Raw genomic sequence first — 24,390 nt, forward strand, 5'->3', positions numbered from 1 at the left:
ACTGCGTAATACACTGTAAATTGTATCATGATAAATTTAATTGAATGCAAATAAAATGAAAATTGATTTGTGAATGACTTGATTGACTCTGAAATATATTAACAATTGAAAGAAATTTAAATCTGTAAAATTGTCGGTAAAATGAGTGTATCCCGAGTTCACGAATGCTTACTAAATTTCAAAGCAATCATTTTACTCATTGAATTGAAATTCATGGTAGAGGTACGATTTTTATTTGTTTATTTACGACTTTTTTGTTGAATTGTGTGTATATTTTATCCCACTAAACAACAATTTCCAGGTAAACATAAATATCTTATCCTGGAATTTTCCAGGTAATCAGTTAATTTTTCTTTAATTAATGAGTGTTTTTTTTGATTATTTTGCTTGTGAATTTAATGGGAAATGAGGAATCAACTCGAAAGATTTTGTCTTGGTAAATGATGAAGGTAAAGACTGGGGTGAAACAAGGAAATGATGGTTAAAGGTTAAGAAGACGAGTGATTGATTGCCTTAAACAATTAGCGTTAGAGCAATTTGAAGAATTAAGTTAATAATCTCAACACAGACATTTGATGATTTGTATTTGGTTTGTTTGCTTGATTTGGTTTCCTTTTTCTCTTCTCTGTAAAATCATGGAAAGTAAATTTGTCACCATTTCTGAATCAATGAAATGAAAAGTAATGTAAAGAGCAAAACGAATTCAACATGAAATTTAACAAACTCAAAAACAAAGGTAATTAAACAAATAATTGAAATGATTAATCAAAGATGACGACAATCCAACAATATGGACTTATGCAGATGGCTTTGTTATGACTTTCTTTTTCTCTGTTCTTGAATATGAATCCCATTCTGGTTTGATTACAGGTATTGATGGTGTATATAAAGATTTGCTTTGAAGGTGTGGTTGTTGATAATTCGGGTTCCTTTTATTTCTGTGAAGCTTGAAAACAAATGTTAAGTATGAGGAGAATGTTTGTTGACCCTTTTGCCATCGATCAATTTTAAGGTTGTTGATGTGTTTGTGTTTAAAGGCTTGTCCATTTTTTTTACTGTTTGATGTTTTAATATTGATTGGTGTGTAATTGGATTGATTATAAACTAAATTCTTTTGGGTTCAATCATTGGAAATCAACACGTAATCAATTGGGCTTCAGAGTTTTGAGGATGGCCGAGACTTCTTCAGCAATGGCTTCCAATACAAATTCAAACTGGGCCTTTGATTTTACACTTCCACCGCGTTGATCACGAATGTGTTCCAGCGTGGCTGCGATGTCAATTTCCTTGGCTCCTATTAATAAAGAGAAAATAAATCGTAATTAAATATTTATGAAAAATCACAATTATAATAATAAAGGAAGATATTTTAAAATAATCAAAATTAATCAACTATTGCGCGCTTTAGTCAATTGGCGGCAAAGATTGAAGCATCTACTCTTTGATTGGCGGTTAAAAAGGATTGTTGCTTGATCATGTGATTTTCACATTGAGTAATCGGATATTCAAACGGTTTTTGGTCATAAAATTTTTCTTTGTTAATTTTAAATTAATTTTTCTTCATCAATTTTTTTGAAATTGAAATGTTTGCTGGAATAATTTTGGCCATGCCACTTGCCGATCGTTGGGCTTATACAATTTATTGGGTAAGAGACATTCCTGTTTAGTAATATTGAATTGTCATTTCTGTTTTACTATCATTTTTATTTTGTCTTTTTTGTTCTTTTTTCTGTTATTTTTCCAGTTTCTGTTAATCACTTTTGTTGACTGTTGTCTCTTGTAAGTGCTTGCCTGTGATTCAGTTTTGTTCAAGTAATGTTCAACCAAAGGGAGATTGGATTTAGAGTCTGATAACGACTTTTTTCCTGAAAACAATTGTAAATGTAACTTAATTTACTGGGTAAGTGGTAAAGACATTTTCAATAGATTTGCCTCAAATTGATGCCAATTTTATCTTATGCTAGTTAATTGTTATGGAAGGTTACAATAAAATGAGCAACACTAGTAACTAATTTTTTTCCATTTGTGTATTCGTTACAATCATCAGTGAATTAAGGCTATATTTGGTTAGGCTAATTAATTAGCAGTTTTCTCAATGTATTTCTCCATCAGTGTGTTTTTGTAATTGATCATTGGTTTCTATTAGACCCTATTTTTATGTTATAATCATCTGATTGACTTACAAATTATAGATCTGTTTTCTTTCTTTATTTACAGGCACTTATTACCAGCTGATTCGTAATCTTAATGCGACTACATGAACAATACTGAAACCATTGTGTAAATTGGATCTTATTTATTTGAGTGGATATTTTGTGTCACAAAAATGTTATAATCTCTCTCTAAGAAACTGATAGTCAATTGGGAGAAATTCATTAAAGGTATTTCAACTGAACCTTGTACAATCAGAGTTATTCAAAAGATTTATGTACTGCCTTGGAATAGCCATGCTCTATGTTGAGTAAATAGCAAATAATGAAGTTTGAGGCTAATTGTCAATTGTAGAGAATTTGAGAGAGAAAAGTGAACAACAATCAATTCTGGTGACGAGTTATTATTAATATATTTATAGTTATTGTCGAAATAGATTTACTAAACTTATTAGATGAGAAATGAGGGAAAAGAAGGAAAGCGAAAAAGACTAACTGTGAAGGAGAAAATTGAGTAAAATATTTGTTGCCATAACTGTTCAAAGCTAAACACCATTTTTCATATTTCCACTGCAATTTGAGAGCAATTTATAAGCTATTTGTCTTTTTTTTCCTGCAAGCTCAATCTAATAAATGTTCTACATTTTATATTAGATGCTGTCGAAGAATGGAACTACAGAAACATAATCATTATTATCATCAATGGAAAGGATGAAAAGAAAGAATTACTTGTTGAATGAAGGAAACTAAAATCTTCAGGAATGAATAAGAAGCCAGAGAAGGAGAAAAGGCTAAAGAATGGGAAACCAATCTGATACAATTTACGTATATTTTTTTCATTATTCAAAAAAAAGGTGGATGAATAGTGCTGGAAAGCCATCAACAAGCAGATTCTGAAGACCTAGTTATCTCCATCATCAGCAATGGTACCAACAATAAGAGGTTGGAAAGAAGTAAAAAGTAGGAGTAATAAGAATGATGATAAAGGTATTAAACTCGAAAACTGTTTTGTCAAGATACAATGGTGTCAACAACTGAACCAACAAAAGCATACTAAAGAAAGAAGGAAACTGAAAAGCAAAGAGTAAAGTCAAGTCAACATTCATGTGGCCAAAAAGAAAGAAAATGAAAGGCATGATGAAAGGAAAGATCTTTTGCTTCTCAAATTCACTTTTTCCATTTAGTGGATCAATGAAATATTCATAAGCAAGTCAAAGCAGAATCTTTTTGCTTATTTTCCATCAAGGTAATACTTACATGTTCATACTGAATGATTATGTACATGTGCATATAAACATTTTGCAGGGAAAATCTGTTTTTTTTGTGCTGCTTCTTTCCAGCTTACAAAATGCTGTATCTAACTTCAAAAGGAGAGTGGGAATAGACGCAAAACTCGAGCCAAGTCAAGGAGCAAATGTCAAAATGAAATTGGAATCAGCTTTATATCAAGTTGGAATATTTCCCACACATTTACACATATGCTGGAGATTTAGCTATTAGACCGAATTGTCATGTGATGAGTTGAGTTTCAAGTGCTAATGGATCCATGAATAATAGAATCAATTCAACGAGACGAGATTTGCCGAGGGCAAGGAAGTCACAATTTGGATCAAGAAAAGAAGATGATATCGATAAAATAGTTAAGCTAAAAATGATTATACCTGATGTATGTATGACTTGATATGCATATATTTATTTATAACATTTAATCATTCTTGCGTACTTTTTATCCACTCCATCAATTTGTATATAAAAATATACATTCAGAGTAAAAGGTAGCGAATGAGAGAGAAAAAAGAACGACGTAAAAAGATATATTTCAGGAATTATTAGTATTATTGTTATTATTACAGCATATATATATTGAATAAGCCTGTTAGCATTGAATATATCAGAATTGCATACATTTTTATGCTTTATTTTTTTCTCCTTCTTTGTGCATATATATTAATGCTTTTATTTTAATGTAATAAGATTTTTTGTTTCTCCATTTTCCTCTTCATAGGTTCATAAGTTGCTGTTAAGCTTTTATATTATTCTCAATCTAGTGTGTGACAAGGACCTGAAAAGAGGGAATGGAAAGACCAGGGTGGAAAGCTAATGTTTAATATTATGATCTTGATGATGTTTCTTTAATACATCAAGTTCAAGTTTATCTTCTCCATGAAATATGGAATAAATAAAGGCTGGAAATGTGGTAAGCTTAATAAATTACATTCTTTTCCTCTTCTATTTAACCTTTTCTGTATACAGTATCAATCGCTTTAATTTCAGCCTTATGGAAATTACATTTGGATGGGAAAAAGTTGCTTGTTCATATGCCATAATTATATTTCCCTGACACAATTTCAATTCTAATTGTTAAATATATCAGTAGAAAAGGTAATAGAGCATGAAATGTAAATATTGTTACCTTTATATTCTTAACCCAAAGTTAAATTGACTTTTAGAATGGAAAGAAAAAAATTCTATTAATTTCAACTTTATTTCTTTACATTTAGATTGTGATGATATCATATCTACATTTACTGACGAGAAGCTCATCGATTTCATGGAACAATGCAAACTGACAATGAGGAAAAGCAAAAGAAATGTTATTCAACTTTAATTTTTCAATCAAAATTGATTGAAATTTCCATCGATCTTTATTGATTATGAATATATTCATATGTTATCATTAGTCACCAAATAGGTCTAAAATTGAGCTATTGATCAACATTCACCAAGTTTATCTATATCAATTGACTTGTAATGTATTGACTGAATCTTCTATCTCATCCTGATGTTTCCATTACCTTCAATATTTATCTTGCTTCCTTCCCTGCCATCATTATCATCATCTTTCACATCATCATTCAGATAGACTCTTAAGATCATGAGTTTCACCTAATAATTAATGATAATTGATAATACATTGACTGAAGCTCAACTTTTTCACTTCTAACCATTACTGACATTCACTTAAGTTACTTTTTATTTATCTTGACCTTACTCGAACAGGTTTCATTTCATCATCTTACAGTTTTCCAACTTCACCATTATCATCATCTTTCATTCAAAATTTTTTCTCTCTTCTCAAATAACATGGATTCTAACCAACCAAAGAACGGTATTGATCATGTTTGAAAAATCGTTTGCGTCTCTGTTCACTAATTCTGGTACAGATTAGAAGACAAAATTCAAAAGTTCTATAATCAGTTTATCCTTCCTTTATTATTTCACTCCATCTCTTGACCTGATAACTTGAGTTATTATGTATTTCCTTCATCTAATCATTTTCTTTTCTTTTTTCATCATAACAGTTATGGCAGAAAGAGTTTCACGGATCAATGAAGCATATTGAAAAATACCTGTTGATACAAAATAGAGACAATTCATTTCTTCACCTTTCATAAACAGACTAAACAAGGCTGATGTATAGCTTCAACGAGAAAACATATTTTACCGAGAGAAAAATTCTTTCATCCTGACAATCATGAAAAGACAATTTAGTTGAGAAACGATTGTTTATTGAAGTGATTTGAAGTGGCAAGATGAAAAGTTGAGGAAAATTGTTCACTATTGTTACCAATGGTTACAAAACTGGTTAAATAATAGAGAATGAATTTGGATGAACAAGATTCTGTTGATGAAAGGAATCTGCAAATACTGAAAGCGACCATGAAAATCTCACAGGAGATTAGATAAAATGTATTATAACGACGTTACAAGACAAAAAATAAGAGATGAAAAAGAAAAAAATTGGGTAAGTAAACCTGGAATCTTGAAGATTAGGGCAATGTTTACTCCTACATTTTACCTTCTCTTTTATCTTCATCTTCCTCATCTTATTTCTGTTTTTTTTCTCTCTCCATAGTTTCACTCATCTTTTCTGCATCAATCCCTTCACGTCTTTGTTAGAAGTTAAGCAAGAGGAAAAGGTAGGCTTGTTAAACAGGAATTAAATCGATTCTCAAAGAAAATCTAAGCTACCGTAAATGGAACAATTTTTTATACTTTTTTGGACAAAGAAAAACAATCCCTTCGTGTGTTTTGATGCAAAGGAAAAATCAAAGTAAAGGATTCAAGAAAATGGAAAAAGATTTACTCTTTTAAACAAAAGCAAATGATAAGAAGAAGAGTGTTCTGAAGATGAACAATGGTTAATGGGGAAGCAGATAATCTGAAAGCTGTTCTTCTCTCTCTTTCTCTCTCTCTTCAGTTTCAAATGAACAATTTTGCTGAAAACTCGAGCTCATTTCGCTATAAGTGAGCGTGTGTTTGTGTATTTATGTGGATAGAAGCAAAACAAAAGATCTTTCCTTTTAATTGAAACATTAAAATCGACTTGAATAGCTTGTAACATCTTGGGTAACAAGCATAAGCTTCTTAAGATAATCTGTTTTTAATTATTAGCTAATTATTTACAAACCCACCCAATTTGGATGCACATTTGGATTGTATTGATATAATCATCGTTTCTGTTGATGCTTGTATTTCAACCAATTAAACGAGTTGACAGAATCACATGTAACATTACCAACAGTTGCCATCTTGAATGGGTCTAAAATTAATCATGTTATTAATTTTTATTCATCCAAAAGCTGAATCAGTTTACAGCTTAAACATGTTATAATTATTTATTGTAGTCTTATCTATTGATTCTGTTTTAATTAATCAATCCAAGTGCAAGCCAACATAATAAATCCCTTTTACAGAACCTTTTTACCAACCTTTGATTCCCAACTCTCTGCCTATTTTACCTTATTACTGCTCTTTCTGGTTCTTGTAGTGACAAATTTTCATCAACTTTAACAGCTATCACTTTAATGATAGATTAAATTAGATTCATTTGATATTAATACTGCTGGTAAAACTGTTAAATAAACAATTTAGAAACATTGATAATATTTCAATAAAATGACTTTGGCACTTTTTTGCTTCTGCCACAACTTGTAATATGCTTGGGTTCAAACTATACTACCACATAAACTGTAATTTGATTGACTATTTAATATTGATTCTTTCTCTCTTTTTCACCAGATTTTCAGTTTTACGATGAAATAAAACTTACGTCAGGGAATCATTAAAACATAAATGATTGGTTATCTCAACTTTTATGGTGTAAAAACAGTGTTTAACAACTTGCTTTTATGGGACCAAAACTCTGAGATTTAGGAAACATTAAACAACAACAAGACCAATACCAGTAAATATCAACAATAAGTGAATGGATATCCAACAAGGAAGCTCATGGTAATATTGTTAAATGTGTTACTCTCTTCCTGATTTTAGGAATCAAATGATATCTTCCCTGATTTAAGATGCGGATTCAAAGTTGAATTGGCTGTTACAATATGTTCATTGATGAGCCTAACAAGACATTAGCAAGCAAAAGCCATCTAACCAAAGCTAACAGATTCCAGTGTTTGTACCCTTAATCAATAAACAAACTCACATCAGGATGATAATTGTGTTAAATAATGCAATCAATTCTCATTCCAAGTATGATCACGATGTAATCTAATTTGTGAGTCTTTCCTTCAACTTGTTACCCTTTTCACTCTTACTTATCCATTCCTTTCCATGCAACACCTTCCATCACCTTTCACTTTCCTCTCATTCACCTATTACCAAATTCAAGACAACAACAAAAAAGAGATCTTTGAAAAGTCATAGAAATAACTTGTTGGATTTCCTTTTCATTTTCCCTTCTTTTACTCAATAGTATTACATGTTCATTTATTCATTGAGAAGTCTTATACTCAGTCAATAATGAAGTCAACTTTAAATTGATTTTGACTAGTAAAATGTCATCAACATTGACAAATACCAAGAGTTGCTGTGTGAGAGAAAAAAAGTCAGCCTACAAAAAGTATAACCAAAAAAGTAATTTGATAATAATGAAGTTAACAATGTGAAAGGTTGAAAAAAAGGTTATCATTAAAACTAGAGATAATTACAAAGCTAGTTTACTAATTGCAATTCCTATGGATCAGAGTATTCAATGTTGAAATTGTTATTCAGGAATTTGGCTGAGCAATAAGTTATTGTCTGTTAAAACCCGTGAATCTCACATCATTAATATTAATAGATTCAATAAAAGGTAAATTATATGAATTTTGTTGGGTTATTTTCATTCTCAGCATAATCTTGGAGTTATTTTCAGCTAATAGTAAATCCTTTAATGTACAAACCATATTGAATCAATGTCAAGATATTTTTAGATTATATCATTTGTCCATTCTAATTGTTGCTCAATTTTTTCTCTCTTTTTCTGGACAGTAAACGCCAATTATCATAATTCACAAGTCAAGATAAGCCTGGAACTTGGATGATTGATTATGGATGCAGTAATTATGGATTAAAGGCAAATTGCACTTCTATTATTGGTCAATGAAGAGTATATCTTGATATAGATGCTGGCTATTTTCTTGGATCAAACTTCATTTTCTTCTGCAGATATTCAGTCCAATTATCTGTACAAATTGTGACTCTTCATCTTTAATCTAATTCAAACCAGATTGTTTAACCTGAAACGAGCTACTTTTCCAGTTGTAAATCAAGGCTAAGTAATGTCAAAAGGGTTCGCTTGGTTAAATGACAATCTGGTGACAAGAAATGGTGAAACATCGATGCAGCAAACTGGCTTTTCAAATGTTTAATGGAGATAAAATTCCGAGTCCAGTTGATATGGACTTGAAAGAATTGTTGATTATATTATTCACAGACCAGGCAAATACCACATTTAGTTGAATCTGTACATGTCCATCATTACCAGTAACAGACATTTAGTCAATTGGGTTAGCTCAAGTTGATCTTGACTGTTCTTTCATGATAAATGTTAAATTGATGGAAAACACAGAAAAGGGTAAATTATTCGTTTTGATGAACACAATTGACAGTTATAAAGAAATGTAAATGTTTCAATTGAACCCATTTTTACAACCTTTTGCTTCACTTGTTGCATTTACTTTCTAAATTTAACCAACAAGATTGGATAAGCAAATACAAAGGGCAAAAAGTATTCAATTGAATGTACCCAAAATCACATTGCAATGATGAAACAAGATAGATAAATTGACGGAATAAGTCAACTAAAAAGACAAATAAAATTGAATCATTAAAACAGAAGCAGAATAGACGAGAAAATAAGACAAAAAAAACATTCAAATTGTATCAGAAAAGTTAATGTTTGATCAAAAATGAATAGGGAATCAACCAGTAGTAATCAACTTTGTGAATAAATTTAGCTCTTTCACCAACTATGGAAAGGTAACAAAAACCTAAACAGTAAATTGATTCATTTCAATGTGATTGATAGCAACAAATTTTTGCAACATCAATCTAACAGTTGTTAATGGTGGTTAAAAAAAGCACCAACAAAAAGTGAGACAAAATTAGTTTCCTGATTAATCTTTTCATGTGAAAAATTGAACAGCTTTTTTGCTTATAAATTTATGAGTTTTGTATCAATTTTTAATGTTATTATATTTTTGTTTCCAGTGAAGACAACATTCGATTCATAGCTGTTGTAACAATATTATCAGCTATCAGCATGAAAATGGATTAATCAATGAATGGCGAAGCAAAAAGGAATGAACAAGAAAAAAAAGAGAAAAATGTTTCCAATTTTTGCTCTTCCAATGGAGTTAACATAAAGACAACCTACCTTTGGCTAATCGATTTAGGACCATGTCAATTAGACAATAGGTACCCGTTCGACCTATTCCATCACTGGTTATTCATCATTATTGTGAAAATGGTTTTCATGATGACCCAAAAGGCAAGGAACCACGAATAAGGAAAAAGAAGAAAGAAAATAAAAATCAATATCAACATTAATCGATTGTTTTTTTTCAGTTTTCCAGTGAGTAACTTTTTTCTGCCATTGTTTTCATGCTTTACTCTGACATTTCTCGTCTTCTTTTGTTTCATTCATTTCATTTTTTCTCTCTGCCTTTTTATTTCCTGTAGACATTCAACATTTCAAGGGTTATATCTTACCTGCAGTGTACAACAATTGGACATGATCGACCTCGGTATGACTTGTTGACTTTCCTGTGGAAAAATTAAAGCAACAAAGTGAAGATGTAAAGATACAAAAACGCATGGAAGGATAATAGGATAATGAAGGAAAAAGGGAAGCAAAATAAAGAGGAAAAAGATAAACGACAGAAAGTTTTATATCACCACTATCATCATCATTATTTATTTCATTTTGTTTATTATCATTGAGTTATTAGATAATCTAAATAGCATTATCAGTGCCATTTGAGAAGTTATTACTTCCAAGTTTGGTATCAAGAAAAGTAAATGATGAGGAAAAGTAAATGTATATGAAATTAGTTGCAAGTTGTAGGTTGCTTGTTGCTCTCTTTTTTTGGGTATATTTTTACCTTCTCTTCGCTCTTCGATATTCTGATTATTAATAGAACAGGAAATTATTTTGAGATATTTTTTGATCTACATGGACATATCCGAATTATTCATTGGTGGATAAAAATCGATAATGGCGATTGAATTCATTTTTTTTCTTCTTTTCTCTTTGTTTCTCTTTTTTCTTCCTGTCCTGTCTCATTCTGATTGGCAGTTCTATTCAGGTTTGACTAGGGCTTTGTTTTTACAGATTTTGTTGAAAAGATATAATATTAACATGATTATCATAAATATCCAAGTTATACATTTATATTAACACATGAGAATGGGATTGTTGACAGTGAAATGGACACGAATGAACACTTTTTATTCTGTGAAAAAGTGTCTATGACTTGGATTAATATCTATGGTAATATCGATAATAATAATGATGATTATGATGATATAAATTCATTCTGTTTTCCCATTCAATAAGATGTTTCTAGTATAAATATCATCTGTTTATGTTTCCGGATTTGGTTTGACAGTTTTTTTGTCTTGAATGCAATGGTGATGAAGATGGATGGTGTAGATTAGTGGTGGTTAGTGATGAGAGTAGAGTTGATGATCATTCCGCTACCATCACTTTTGTGACTATGCAATTAGTAGGTTATTTTATGGCGAAATTGCACCACTCACAAAAATGATGAAAGAAAAATGATTGAAATGTTATCATTGGTGGTATTTAAATGTTCAATTGATGCTATTGCACTCTTGTTTTCACAATTTGTTTTTGCTTCGCTTTTACCTTCTTTTGTTCATTTAACTGAATCAGTTTTATAATTTATATACATTGTTCGATATTAATTTGAATCTTTTTGTTCTTCTTCACAGATTACTTGAAAGAAGACCCATGAGATTGGATAAAAAAATAATGGTTCAACTTTGCTCTTACCTTCGAAACTCTAGTAGTGATCTTGCATTGGGTGGAACACCATTCTCAGGCCAGGAAAGATAATGAAATTGGGTTACAGTTCGAGTTTCATTGGTTTTTATGTTTTTCAGGAAGAAGGAGCGAACCAGATAATCATCGCACCAAATGTGCTCAGAAACAAGGTGAACCTCAAAGTTGGAATGCAAAGCTGAACCCTCTTCAGGCCAGTAGCGAGCTGATGAGGCGACACCATTTTCAAGTAGACGAGTTAACATTACAATTATGACTGATCCCTGTTCCCAAACCATTTGCCAAAAGTCTGCAACAGTTGAAGGCATTGGTCCTTGAGTGACAATGTAAACTGGTGAACGAGGATCATGGTCTGTTATGGTGGAAGCGTTAATGTAATCAGATCGATTTGAATTGGCTAGATCATTAAGAATGACCCGGGAATGATCAAAGGGAAGTACATCTGGGTAACGATTTTTGGATGCATTTTGAGGTAAAAGTGCTGCTGTGGTTGAACATGGATCTACTTCGTATGCACAGAGAGCTTCCCATTCCTTTGCCAGACGATCTTTATTTTTCAAGTGATCTTCCATGTAACTCAAAATCATGTGACCAGTTGATATGTCAAGATTGGAAGTAATTGGTTCTTCACTCCTTTCATGAGAAAAATTAAAAAGTGAAAAGAAAAGAATGAATATCAGTCTCAACAACATGGTTTCGCAGTTTATGCTTTCTAATCATTCGCTTGAAAGCCAATTATTAGCCGTTAACTTTGATTTAACTACAATGTTTCCTTTTTCAAATGGATGTTACCATTTAGCAAATCATGTTTAATTGCTGCTTAAGCTTTAAATGCTAAACCAGAATCGATCAGAAATGGTTCATGATTATACACTTAAAAGGGTCGTTTATACGAGATTTGAAGCTACAAACCAAGTCTATATATCGTGCTTGAACTATTTTACATCTGATTGTCCATGATATGATCACGCAAAGAAAAGATTGAAATCAAAATGATGACAATAAGTGAACGGACCAAGATTAGTAAATGAGTCAGATTGAGCAATTTCATCAAACTGTATTGATTAATTGAAATACAACAAGGAAAACAAATGAAGAAGCAAAAAGGCAACAATTAAGGGCAACATGTTCCAATGAAAGACTATTCAATGTTTGACCAAGAATCATCATTGATTTATTATACACCATTTTGATGACCATTGAATGTAAACACAGCAAAATATATACACAAATAAGATGAAGAAAGAGTAATAGGAATGGAAAAAAGCAAAAGAAAGCTAAAAATGAAAATGTTGTACAATTTTGATAATGGACAATCAAAAGAGAGTAACAATCAAGTTAACAACAATGATGATAAACAAAACAATGACAATACGAATAAATCTTGGAGCAAATTAAGTGAAAGTCATTTCATTGGTCATTTCAGGGCAAGAAAACTGATTCATCTGAATGAACTAAAAATGATGTTTTCTTAAACAAGTTGAAGGGCAGGAAAAATGACAAGCAAAGTAAAAGATGATCACAGAGATGATCAAGATGATGACCAACTATACATTCGAGAGATGAATGAATGGGCAAGAAAGAAAGATAATAAAAAGGAAGAAAATAATGATTACAAGAAGAGAGACGAAAAACGAAAAGTATTAAACTATTTTGTATCAACATTCACATTTGGTATTATTATGAGTGTCTCATTGCATCTACAAACGTTAACAGATCCGAGTTTGAACAAAAAAGGTATTATCTATTGAAATCTCATGAGAACGGAATAGAAGCAGTGGAACTTTGTTAAGGAAAGAAGAAGAAAAAAAATGATAAAATATTCTTTTGTAAGAAAAACCATATTCTTATATAATACTCTTTCTTATACTTGTCTTCCTTCAATCACCATCTTATTCTAGCAACACAATAATTCCATTTTCAGAAATGTTTTTATTCATTTACCTCTTTAAGTTTCCTGATAAAGAGTAGAGTAAAAGAGAGAAGAAAAAAAAACTCCATATTGTTATCGAAATGCAAAACTAATAACTTTTATTTGTCTTTGATTCATCAGCATTCTTTATTCTCTTATTCATTATCAGTGAATTTTTCCATGCATAGCATTATACAACATTACCATTCATTATTTGCCTTTAATTTCACAGGTTCACCTTTAAACCCGAGAATGATAATGATGTTGAAAAGTTGAAACTTGAAATTTGTTGCATCTATTCATTCATGAATCTTTTCATGATTCTTCAAGTCAATTGAAATTTTGACATTTTTCTCTCCATTTCATTGATAAGGAAACGGAAATTTGAAGTTAGCTTGAAATTTTCTTCCCTTTTCCAACTTAATGCCTTTACTTGTTCAACAAAAATGTTCAATTGTCTGGTTCAGAGGAACAACCTATAACTTGGAGTGATTATCGTGTTGATAAAGTTTAATGACTTCGAGTTGCAGCTTGAGTAAATCTCTTCAATGAACCATGAATAAGAATTCTAACAAATGGTGAAGATTAAATTTCTTCGACTTTTTTTTCTCTCCACTCAGAGTTGATTAATGGAATATAAGGAAAAGAAGATGAAAAGGTTGCAATGATAATGCAAGAATTTTCTATTCTTTCCAATAATTTTCTTCAAAAATTCAAGGTTACAATTTCATGTAAGCTGGACGCAACTTGAGAATATTTTTTTTTGGAAATTTCTTATTCCATTGAAAATAAAGTTCACTGGGAGTTACAAGGACTCGTATCATGTTTCAGTCTAAATTGTATTGAAATGGTTTTCATTTTCATCTTGAATAAACTCTTGAGAATGGTTTGCTTTTTGATGATAAAATAACTAGATATTTATATTTAATCAAACGTTATTTTTACTGAAGAAGAAAAAACTGAAATTTCAATTCAACTGGGAGTTTATTTTATCATTTTTGAGGTTATCTCATTGAATAAGATGGATGAAGTTTTTCTTTGGATCAGTTTTTTTTTCTCCATTTTCAATGGAATCAGCAGATGGTGAGAAAAGGTTAAATTGTTCACTTACCATGAAGAGGTTGATGATCTTGATGGTGGTGAGGGTTCTGGTCCAGAATCGATTGATTTACTGTCAGTTCCAGTTTTGCCCGTTTTAACATCACAATTGTTATTGTTTGAACCAGAGGAAGCTGTTTTACCCTTTGAACCAGGCGAACTGCTTTCATCTTTATCAGATTTCTTGCGATTTTTACCTTGCATCCGTTGACGACAAAGGTCCTAAAATTGAACAAAAGTAAATTTTAAAATTAAGAGCAAAAATGCAACATTTAAAATCTAACATTGAATAAAATGGCCCAAAATTTGTCATATAATAATGAAGAAACAAATCATTTGATAAGTCTCATTGACTTTGCTAGTTATAAACCTTCATTGCTCTTCAACATTGAATGGAAAATTTCCATATTTCGAATAGAATCTGTTGAAGGGATTTTTTACTCCCAGTCATTTATTTATTATCAAGACTTGTATTTACCTCATAATCGGATGCAGTTTCATTTCCTTCTTCAGCTGAACCAATTGAACCAATTAGATTACGTAGTTTTGATCGTAAATTTTGATTCCTTCGGATAACAAACAAAACCAGTCCAGCAATGAGAGCAGCAAACACGGTTAAACATAATGAGACTGTGAGCACAGTCAACGATTGGGAAGATTGACTTTCAAGGTTTGGATAGCCAGGTAAAGATGAAGATGAAGGTAAAGATGATAATGAAGGTGAAGTAACAAATCGTTTTTTAACCTGATTGAAGAGAGTAAAAGAAGAAGAAGAGGAAAAAAGCAAGTCAGACCAATGTTGGTTAAATGAGAATGACAAGGAAAAGAAAAGAAATTAGAAATAAAACAAATTGAACGTTTAAAGTGAAGTGAAACAAATTACAATTGATAATCAATCATGATGATTTTGAGGAATGATTTGTTGAATTAATTGAAAATGAAAGGTAAAAGATGCAAGAATTGATTACTAAATAATGAGAAGGCAAAAGATGAGTAACAGTGGAAACAGTTGTAACAATAATTGAATAATGTTGTTTACCGAGTGAAGGTTGAAGACATATTGGTAGATGAAAGCAACTGCACAAGTCTCTTTATGCCATTTCAACGCCAAATCATCAACTTATCCTTCCTTTGGAACAACAATCAAAACAACTTGAAACTGTAACCCATGGTTACATGGAATCAATCATACTCTCTGAGCCTCTCATTTTCATCATCATTCTCATCATCATCTTCCATGCTTATAAAATAACTGTGCAATGAAAATGCTACAGGTTTTCTTTTCTTCCCTTTTCTTCCCTTTTTTCACATATTTCACCTTTTCATCCTCATCTTTACCCTCCTCAACATGCTCTTTTCCTCCATCTTCCTCCATCTTCACCATCTTCATCTTGATCATCTTTTCCACTTCCCTTTACCTTCTCCATCTCATCATCATCCTTTGGGAAGCTTAAGTTTCCAACATTTTTTGCTTTTTCCATTTTCTCATCTCTTTTTTGATTTAGCCTCTGATTTTTTTTCCTCATCTATCTTCTTCTCTTACACATTACTCTTTCCTCTTAATCTTCATCTTTCTCTATATTTCATCATTTTCCTTCTTCTTCTTCTTCTTTCTCCAAATTTTTCTTCCCTTTTCTTACTTTGCCTAATTTTATTTCATCTAATCCTATCCTTTATGATTATCATTGTGAATATTATTTGTTGCCTTCCCTTCACCTTCCCTTGTTTCACGACAATGCTCCTTGAATCCCATTAAACTTGTTTAATTTCATCAACTTTAATGGTTTAAGTAAAACAAATGTTTTAAATGTCAAATCTATTAAACAATTTGCTCTTCATTTTTTAATTGATCCAGACTTGATTACTTTGATTAAGTTACAAATAATCCATTGGAAGCAAAATCCTTTAGTCAATTTGTAATTTGATAATAATGTTCTTCTTTCCTTTTCTTCTTGTTCATCAAAAGTATCACCAGCATGGTAATGATGAGTGATGAGAGACAAAATTGCTCTTCAATTGCTCTTCATAACCATGATCATGATAACAGTTTTCCAAGATTCCCTTTTGCTCAAAGAAGAACCCAAAAAATGAACTTACTTTTTTCATCAAACTTTTCATTTTCATTTACATTCACATTATTATGGTTAAATGCATTTTCAAATTTTGTCAATTCGCAAACTTGCTTTTTTCATCAAAATTGTTACAACCAGAATTGTCGGTTTAATCAAAAAAAATGTGTTGGAAGAGAAAAAGCAAAGATGAAGAAAAGGATGAAAATGTAAACTGATTTTTATTCAGTTATTACAATAAACTAGATTGTTGATGTTATTGAGTTGCCTTTATCATCAACTGACTGCTCATCAATTTGAACTGATTTAGCGTAAATCAAAGGGCAAAGAGTGATTATCTTCATTAAATTCAATGTAAATTACTTCAATAATGTATCCGGAATCCATTTTCATCTCTATTAAGGAATGATGAGAAGAAGAAGAAGGAAAAGTGTAACTTGGAAAAGAAGGAAATAGCTAAAGTTTCTAAGGAGATTCAATGCTCGAGAGATTTCATTTATCATGTCAACACTGAAGATGAGTCCAGTTTTTATTGGATCATCTTTTTTGCAACCATTTTCAGTGTTGTTTGAATGTAGAGGTTGAAATTGATCATGGATGAAAAGGAAAGATGAAATGGATTATCAAACTCTAAAATTGGTTCATCAATTGGTCACAAATAAATTGAATTGTTTAGCCACTGGTGTTTCATGAGGGTCAAGTGTTTATGCTGATTATGAATGGTGAATGGATTAACCATTAATTGGTTGTGAGTCACGTTGCAGTTGATTGTGATTAAAAGTGAAATTGCAATGTGTCCATCAATTGAATAAAATTGCTTTTCAATCTTCATCTTGTTCAGCTTCCAATCATAATTATAGTGGAGAGCTTTGCCTTCACTGGTTCAATTGATTTGATTTGTCTAATTGTTTGTTTACCCATTGAAACTGGATTAAAATTTAGTCAAATTTCATTTCATTTTCAACTGTTTACCTCAATGTTAACCCACATTCATTTGGTGAACCAGAAAATTTGGGTTCTTCAAATTGAAACATAATTTAACTAATCATTGATACAAATCGAGAGGTTTTATCAATAGAAAAAATTCATTAATTGATAAAACTTAGTCGACAAAGATCATTAATCATGCCTTGATGGTTGTAAATCAACTAATTTCGGTTAAACCAGACAAAATTGTAAACTTGGATCAATTCAAATGATTATCATTGAAAATCTCACTCATTTTTACCACCAAAGGGACAATTTTAGTTAGACTGTAGACCTTTCAGGTAATGATTATACTTGGGTTGCTTTATTGGGTAAAGCATTTTTGTTATCATTACACTGAATTTTACCATTGATGTGAGAATAATAATGTCACTCCAATTAATCATGAAAGTGTATAAATTCATTTTCTGGTCAACAGTTGACCTGTCAAGTTAAATGTCAATTTGCTGTAACCACATAATCAATCAAACTGTTGGTTTTCAGGATAACCTTTTCTATGCTTTCCTCTACTCTCTTCACCTTTCACTCTTTTAGCTGGTTAAATATGGTGATGATAATGAAGACGGGTGATGAGATTGAAGAGATTGAGATGAGCAAATTATTGATCAACAATTGGAAAAGCTAAATTTACCAAATTATTAGCTGTTGAACATGTAATAATGTAAAGTGTAAAGGCGAAGAGAAAAAAAAGGTTTTTTGATCTTTTCATTGTTTTTTTTACTTTTCCCATCTTGAACCAGAAAATAGAGGAAACCAGAAAAAAAGGTCAACAATATTAGTTTAATCAATTGGTTGATTTATATTCTGATATTGACTATTGAGCATGTAATGTTATTGGATGAGGATAAATTTGATTCTCAAGACTGATTAAGGTGATGCCAGTGGTGGTGATGATGATGGTGGATGAAGAGAATAAAGAAAGTGGGAAAACTCTTGAATCGACCAACAAGGAGGGAAAAAAATGTGACACATTGAAGAGATTATTTCTCTTGATTGAGAGTAAATCTATAACGGGTATTATGATGATCATCAAGATGAAAGATGTTGGATGATAAAGGTCACGTGGATTGAGTCAAATGGCTAAGTTTTCATTTGCTTTTTTGCATCATTTCACGCTCTCTACTGCAAGATGAGTTACTTTTCTTCTTCTTCTTCTTCATCTTCTTTTTACACTGTAGTTGACATGATAAGATGTTGACTTACACAGTCTTGCTAATGTATAATAAAATATACATTTATATTAAGCTTGAAACTGGTTGCATTGGATCAGAATGTTAGAAGAAGGGAAGCAAAAGAGTGGAATTTAATGTTAAAATGAAGATAAAAATTGTATTACTTTATTAAAGTTGGCAAGGAAAATATTGAGCTTGTTATTATTACGATTGTTGTTGCTGGTTATTACTTTGTAAATGACTACTTTATACTGAGTTAGAAACCAGAAAATGTTCAATGTGATTATTCAATTGTAATAATTGTAGTTGCATGGAATTGACTCGTTCTGGGTTTTACCCAATTTTGCGTTCTTTAGTTTTGTTTTGTTTTTCGCATGTTTCCATTTTTAAAATAGCTTTTTCTATTGAAATCGATAAAAGTATCAAATTTATCCTTTTTCCTGGTAATATCAACAGGTATTTTCAATAGCAACTAGTTGTGGGCTGTTTTCAGATTAAAATTGGTAAATTGTTTCAATATTGAGCTCAAGTCTGTAAACTTTATCAATATTGATTGAAATGAATTGAAGGATTGAAAGTGAAGATGAAGAAATCAAAGGAAACAAACATTAAATTATTCATGAACCAGGAGAAGAGGTAAACAATTTGCTTCAAATGGATGCCCATTGTTGGTTAGTTGAAGAAGCAAAGACAATAAATTAAACAATTAATCACAAAATGAATGTAAAGAGTTGAAATTGAGCATAAAAGAGAAACAATTCGACAAATAATCAAAGTAATCAAGTTAATTACAAAAAAAGTCAAATGCTAAGTTCAATTTTGTAAAACTGGTTAAAGATTAATATCGATTTCAAAACTTTAATGAAACGAGCATAAAATTTTCTTACATAAAATGTACTACCAGACGGATGAAAAGTTCAGGTTTAACAGACAAACAATTGAATTGAAATCTCAAAGAATACAATCAAAAATTGAAATGCAAAATAAACAAAATTTCAAATAGAAATTCAATTCTTAACTTTTCAGCCTAACTCGGCTGCAGACTTTGAATTTGCAACAGAAAAATTGAAAGGTAATTCAAAATAATTTGAACCTCAAAAAACACAAGCTTAGCTCAATAAATATTTCCTATCTGAGCTGAAATTTCAAGTCAAATCTTTACGAAAAGTTCATAAGATAAAAACATTTATCTAAACTTCACCTGCCACTTCTGATTCTTGTGAACATTTCAGTTTTCATTGCGATTTACAAACACTTGATTCAAGCAATTTTCCAAACTTAATTATAAACTTTTATTTCGATCAATCGGTTGAAGCTTCCCATGCTCAAGTATGTCATAAGCTAGCTAATCTTGCCTCAATAACCGAAAGTCGAAGTATGAAGGAAATAAAAAACGTCCAAGTTGGACATAAGCAAAGATTAACTGGAAATAATTTGTTTGCGATAATTGCTTGACCAGCAACAATGGAGTGTGCAACATGTAGACATTAACATAAAGCTAAACAACTAATGATTGATACATGTTTATGGTTTGAAGAAGAAAAGGTGACACAAAAGGCGGACAAAAATGGTTAATATTATATAATATAATGTAATAACAATAACAATGGACTCCCAGAGAAGAGAAAGAATTGAAGTAAATGATACAATTGAGAATGAAATGAGAATTGCATTATTACGAGAAATGAATGGCATTTTTCCATTTCTTTTTCTTCTCACCTTTTTTTGTTATCCATTTACACACTTACAATATATTGCATTATAAACTAGAATTGAACAAGAGCAACACCTTTAGCAAGGAAAAAGATGCTCAAACTGCAAATAATGGAAGCTCATAAAAAGGAGCGCGAATTGTTTGATAGATTTGGATCTTAATTAGCCTCCAGCAATTTAACCCTATGTAAACATTTAAACCATTTGTGCCCAAAAACAAGGCACAGAGAAAAGAGAGAAAAGGAACCTTAAAAAAATGGTTTTGATTGCAAATTTTGCACTAAATTTCATCGTATTTAAAGCTGTCTTTCAAGAAATCGCAACTAAACGAAAGGTTACCCTGCAAAGTTGCCCTTGAGCTTTTACCTCAATATCAATATTTCCTCTTTGATTCCATCATTTCCATTCAACTTCTTCTTTTTTTCATTTTATTTTTCGTTTCTTCTGTTCAATTGCTGAGTGAAAAAGAAGAGAGAAAAAAAGAGAAGAAAAAAAAGACACAAAATTCGAGTCGCTTGTATCTCGACTGCTCAAGGGAATGTTCAAAGTGAGAAATAAATACTCATTGGGTTTGAAGTTTCACGTTTCATCAGAATCATGAATATCTGGGTGAAAGTGAATTGTTTAAACAATAATTTGCTGTAACCTGTTATTAAACTTTGGGTTTTCATTAAAAGGTTGAGGGTTGCAATTTTGGTAAACATTTAATGGTTAAAGTGAGGTTTGATGAGACAGAAAATTAATTTGTGAGAAGTTTTTCATTTAATGAACATCGTTTGAGGAACACAATTCATTTACCTGAGTATCTTGTTACTAACAATTGTCTGAAAGTAAAGACTCATTTGCATGAGTAGAAATATGGAACAAGATGAATTGATAAAGGGTTAACTTTTCTTGTTCATTTCCTATTCTTCTTTGAATGATATTGACTATGATTCGATAAACGACATGAAATAATCAGTTGTAATTGTATGCTGTTGGCTTAACCCAAACATGATGATACATTGAATTAACTGTAACATCATTTACATCATATTAAATCGACAATATTGATGTTGATAATCATTTTGAAATGTGTCGATAAAATACAAGTCCAGTGAGGGTCAATATTGTTGGGTAAAAGAAGAAATAGAAATGATTGAAGAAGCAATCTTCTTATAATGGCTCCATGAGAAGCTAATTAATCAGTTGAGTTTACACCGACAATGAAACAATCAGTTACATCGAATTTAATAAACAGATTTAGCTCGATTAACTCAGCTTGAATTACATAAGGGCAGTTTACATGTGATCATCAATTTCAATGAAAGTTAATCATTCGATGAGAAGCAACTTTGAGCTGAAAACACGTGAGTTGCAAATTGATTTAATTGTTCAGTAAGGCTTCATATCAAGTCAATCATTTCCAGAAATCCAAATTATCGCATCAAAAAAAAGGGGAAAAAACTCGTTTCTAAAAGAAACTTCATCTTAATTGATTTGTGCCACAAAAAGCAGAATTTTAGAAAATAAACTTTTTTCATTATTCTATTCACAACAAGAGATGAACCTTTAGTCGACTTTCGATAAAATTTTAATAATTTACAGCTAAATTTAGATTTTCATTCTTCGTCAGTCCATTCTGTTCAAACATTGACAACGATAATATTCATGCAAGACTAAGGTAAACATTTTATCGAACAACTAAACAATTCAATTCTGGTGATTAGAAATGCGAATAAAAATAGTCTGTAGAGAAACTTGAGCTCAACCTTTCCTTCAATACTTAGCGATATTTGATTTCTAATCAATTGAAATCAGATATTCGCTGCATTTCCAATTTTTCATGTTTATTCCAGTTTTAAAATCATAGAATCATGAAATTTTATATTCATAAATCAATTATCCAAAACTTAATTTATACAAAAATTTCATTCGAAACTTTTCTAAATTGAAAATTGAATATTAAAAGGGGAAATAGAATAGAAAATCAAAGAAATTTATATTTTCTTCTGTGAACCAATTTTATAATGACAAGAATGTTGCATTGAAAGACTTTTACTAAATAATTCTGAAAATGAATGGGAAATGCATGAAAATCAGTTGAAAAGAGAAAAGGAAAAATCTATTAAAAAACATTTACTTATCATGTTTCATAATGAAAATGTTATTAATGTGTTATCTTTTAGTTATCAAATTTCTGACTCCCAGTTTAATGCAAGTCATTTACACTGATAAAGACAGATGAAAGGGAAAATTGTTACAATTGAACAATTGTTGAACAATGAAACAAAAGACGAGAAATGAGCTAAACATTTAATAATAATAATGATAATGCAAATAACTTTCACTTTTATCATTATTATTATCTTGAGGGAGTTTCTGATGTTTATAAATACAAAAGGCTTCCTTCACTCTCTTCATCACTTCTCAAGTATCTTTATTCAGATTATCATTTTAACAACCCAAAATTGTAGCAAAATGCATCCAGATTATTAGCATTATTATTATATTTAGTTTCATCTCTTTTCCTCTGTAATAATATCATCAAAATCATGATTATTATGGAATAAGATGGAACCATTTTTGTTTCATCTTCATCCAGAATAGACGGAAAAGATGCTCTTTGCTTAAACCAATAAATGGATTGATGTGAATAGATAAATAAAAACTTTTTACTCTACACATTTATCCGTCTAAGTGTATGCATATTTCATCTGAATAGCTTGAGAAAGGTAAAAAGGTGTGAATATTCAATGTATAACTTGGGTCAACATTTCTCTCAGAAGAAAATGCTTCAAATGCAGGCAAGGAAAAAAAAGGAAAGATTCAAATGAATTTCTATGAATCTCTAAGCATTTCTATTTTGGTTGCTTGTTCTAGGCTCAATGTTTGGTGAGTGATGAAAATAAAGGATGAAAAACAAGTTGAATGAGAAACTTGGAACGGAAAAGTGTTCTTAAGAGTAGAGAAAAGAGGAGAAAAAATTGTGAAGAAAAATTCTGTTACATTTTTTTACTTGTGAAAAAAGTGTTAAGAAATGAATCAACAAGAGAAGATAAAAAGTCCAACAAATAAAATTGTGATAACTCAGCACTAGAAACATTGGTATTTATATAGATGATGATAACATATCAATATAAGCATACTTAACAGTTTTTGCTTTTTGTTGCTCAAAATTTTTTCATTTTTCATTCCTTTCCCAGCTCTTATTTTATCCAATTTTCAATTTTATATTTTCTCATCTTTTACTTCTCATGAACACCTTAAGTGCTATTTTTGCTTCACTTATAGACTTGAACTTTGTAATTGGTTACAATTGTTTTCTATGAGTTTTGTTCATTCCTAAGATTGCTATTTTCATTTGTTTTTGCCTAATCGTGAAAAATGAAAATTTCATCTTACCTTTGCATCTGGTCTATCTAGGACTAAATTTAATTCCTTTGGATTAATCAGTTTTATCGGTTCTGAATGGGAAAGAAAAAATATCGATTTAGTTACAAATTCGTTATTATAAATCACATCGTTCTGATACAAAATTTGAGGCTCTTATTATCAAAGCAACAGTTCTGTAGCAATCTTGTTTCCTTGGAGCTTATTTCGCATTTAACCTGGGAGTTGCAATGTTCACTCCCAGTATTTTAAACTCTGAGATCAAATGTTTTGGTATATTATGTGTGCAAATGCTGAAAGAATGTGCCGCGAAACCACCCAATCAACCCAGCAGAAGTGTCATAAACATAAAGGAAAGGGTCAGCTCTTGTCCGAATTTTGCCATTAACAAGTTTTAAGCTCGTATACACTCATACAAATTTCCAGTAACATAAAAGATTCCACAAGCTGGGAGGTTATGGGTTACAGATATCACTATCTGAAGTCAGCATCAAGCGGTCTGTACCAGGTTTGGCTGAAGGCCTACACCACGTAAAAAGTTTGAGGGATTTGAATCTATGAACTCACAGTGAAAGCCGTACATCATTGCCATGAGATTTTCCCTGGCCTCTCTTCA

At 30.9% G+C, this 24,390-nt stretch overlaps 1 protein-coding gene and 2 long non-coding RNA genes across 5 annotated transcripts in view; 2 read left to right on the top strand and 1 right to left on the bottom strand.

Annotated features, from left to right (window-relative positions):
• Positions 1-204: 204 nt before the first annotated feature.
• LOC107359054 (uncharacterized) overlaps positions 205-24,390 on the bottom strand; it is a 39,565-nt gene continuing 15,379 nt past the window's right edge. The window contains exons 6-12 of the mRNA XM_015925502.3: positions 23,787-23,848; positions 14,940-15,206; positions 14,475-14,683; positions 11,443-12,084; positions 10,137-10,190; positions 9,802-9,866; positions 205-1,294 (exon numbers count right to left, since the gene is read on the bottom strand). Of these exons, the coding sequence (XP_015780988.2) occupies positions 1,146-1,294; positions 9,802-9,866; positions 10,137-10,190; positions 11,443-12,084; positions 14,475-14,683; positions 14,940-15,206; positions 23,787-23,848 (1,448 nt within the window). The 3' untranslated portion in view covers positions 205-1,145. The remainder of the gene's footprint in view (positions 1,295-9,801; positions 9,867-10,136; positions 10,191-11,442; positions 12,085-14,474; positions 14,684-14,939; positions 15,207-23,786; positions 23,849-24,390) is intronic.
• LOC107359055 (uncharacterized) lies at positions 1,502-7,088 on the top strand. 3 transcript variants are annotated; one of them, XR_016197948.1, is made up of 10 exons: positions 1,502-1,646; positions 1,745-1,900; positions 2,218-2,381; positions 2,805-3,396; positions 3,491-3,895; positions 4,156-4,347; positions 4,404-4,532; positions 4,652-4,903; positions 5,453-5,895; positions 6,007-7,088. It is a non-coding gene; the product is annotated as an uncharacterized LOC107359055 (long non-coding RNA). The 3 variants fall into 3 exon arrangements; XR_016197947.1 differs by having other exon boundaries at positions 3,491-3,816; positions 4,425-4,532; XR_016197946.1 differs by having other exon boundaries at positions 3,491-3,816; positions 4,425-4,532; positions 4,652-4,898.
• Positions 8,415-12,125, top strand: LOC149094689 (uncharacterized). The gene is made up of 4 exons (XR_016197949.1): positions 8,415-9,000; positions 9,636-9,999; positions 10,107-10,222; positions 11,382-12,125. It is a non-coding gene; the product is annotated as an uncharacterized LOC149094689 (long non-coding RNA).

This window comes from Tetranychus urticae, chromosome 1 (genome assembly GCF_039701765.1).
Source record: "Tetranychus urticae isolate SD_2017Ah chromosome 1, NJAU_TeUrti_SD_1.0, whole genome shotgun sequence".
Lineage (NCBI taxonomy): Eukaryota > Metazoa > Arthropoda > Arachnida > Trombidiformes > Tetranychidae > Tetranychus > Tetranychus urticae.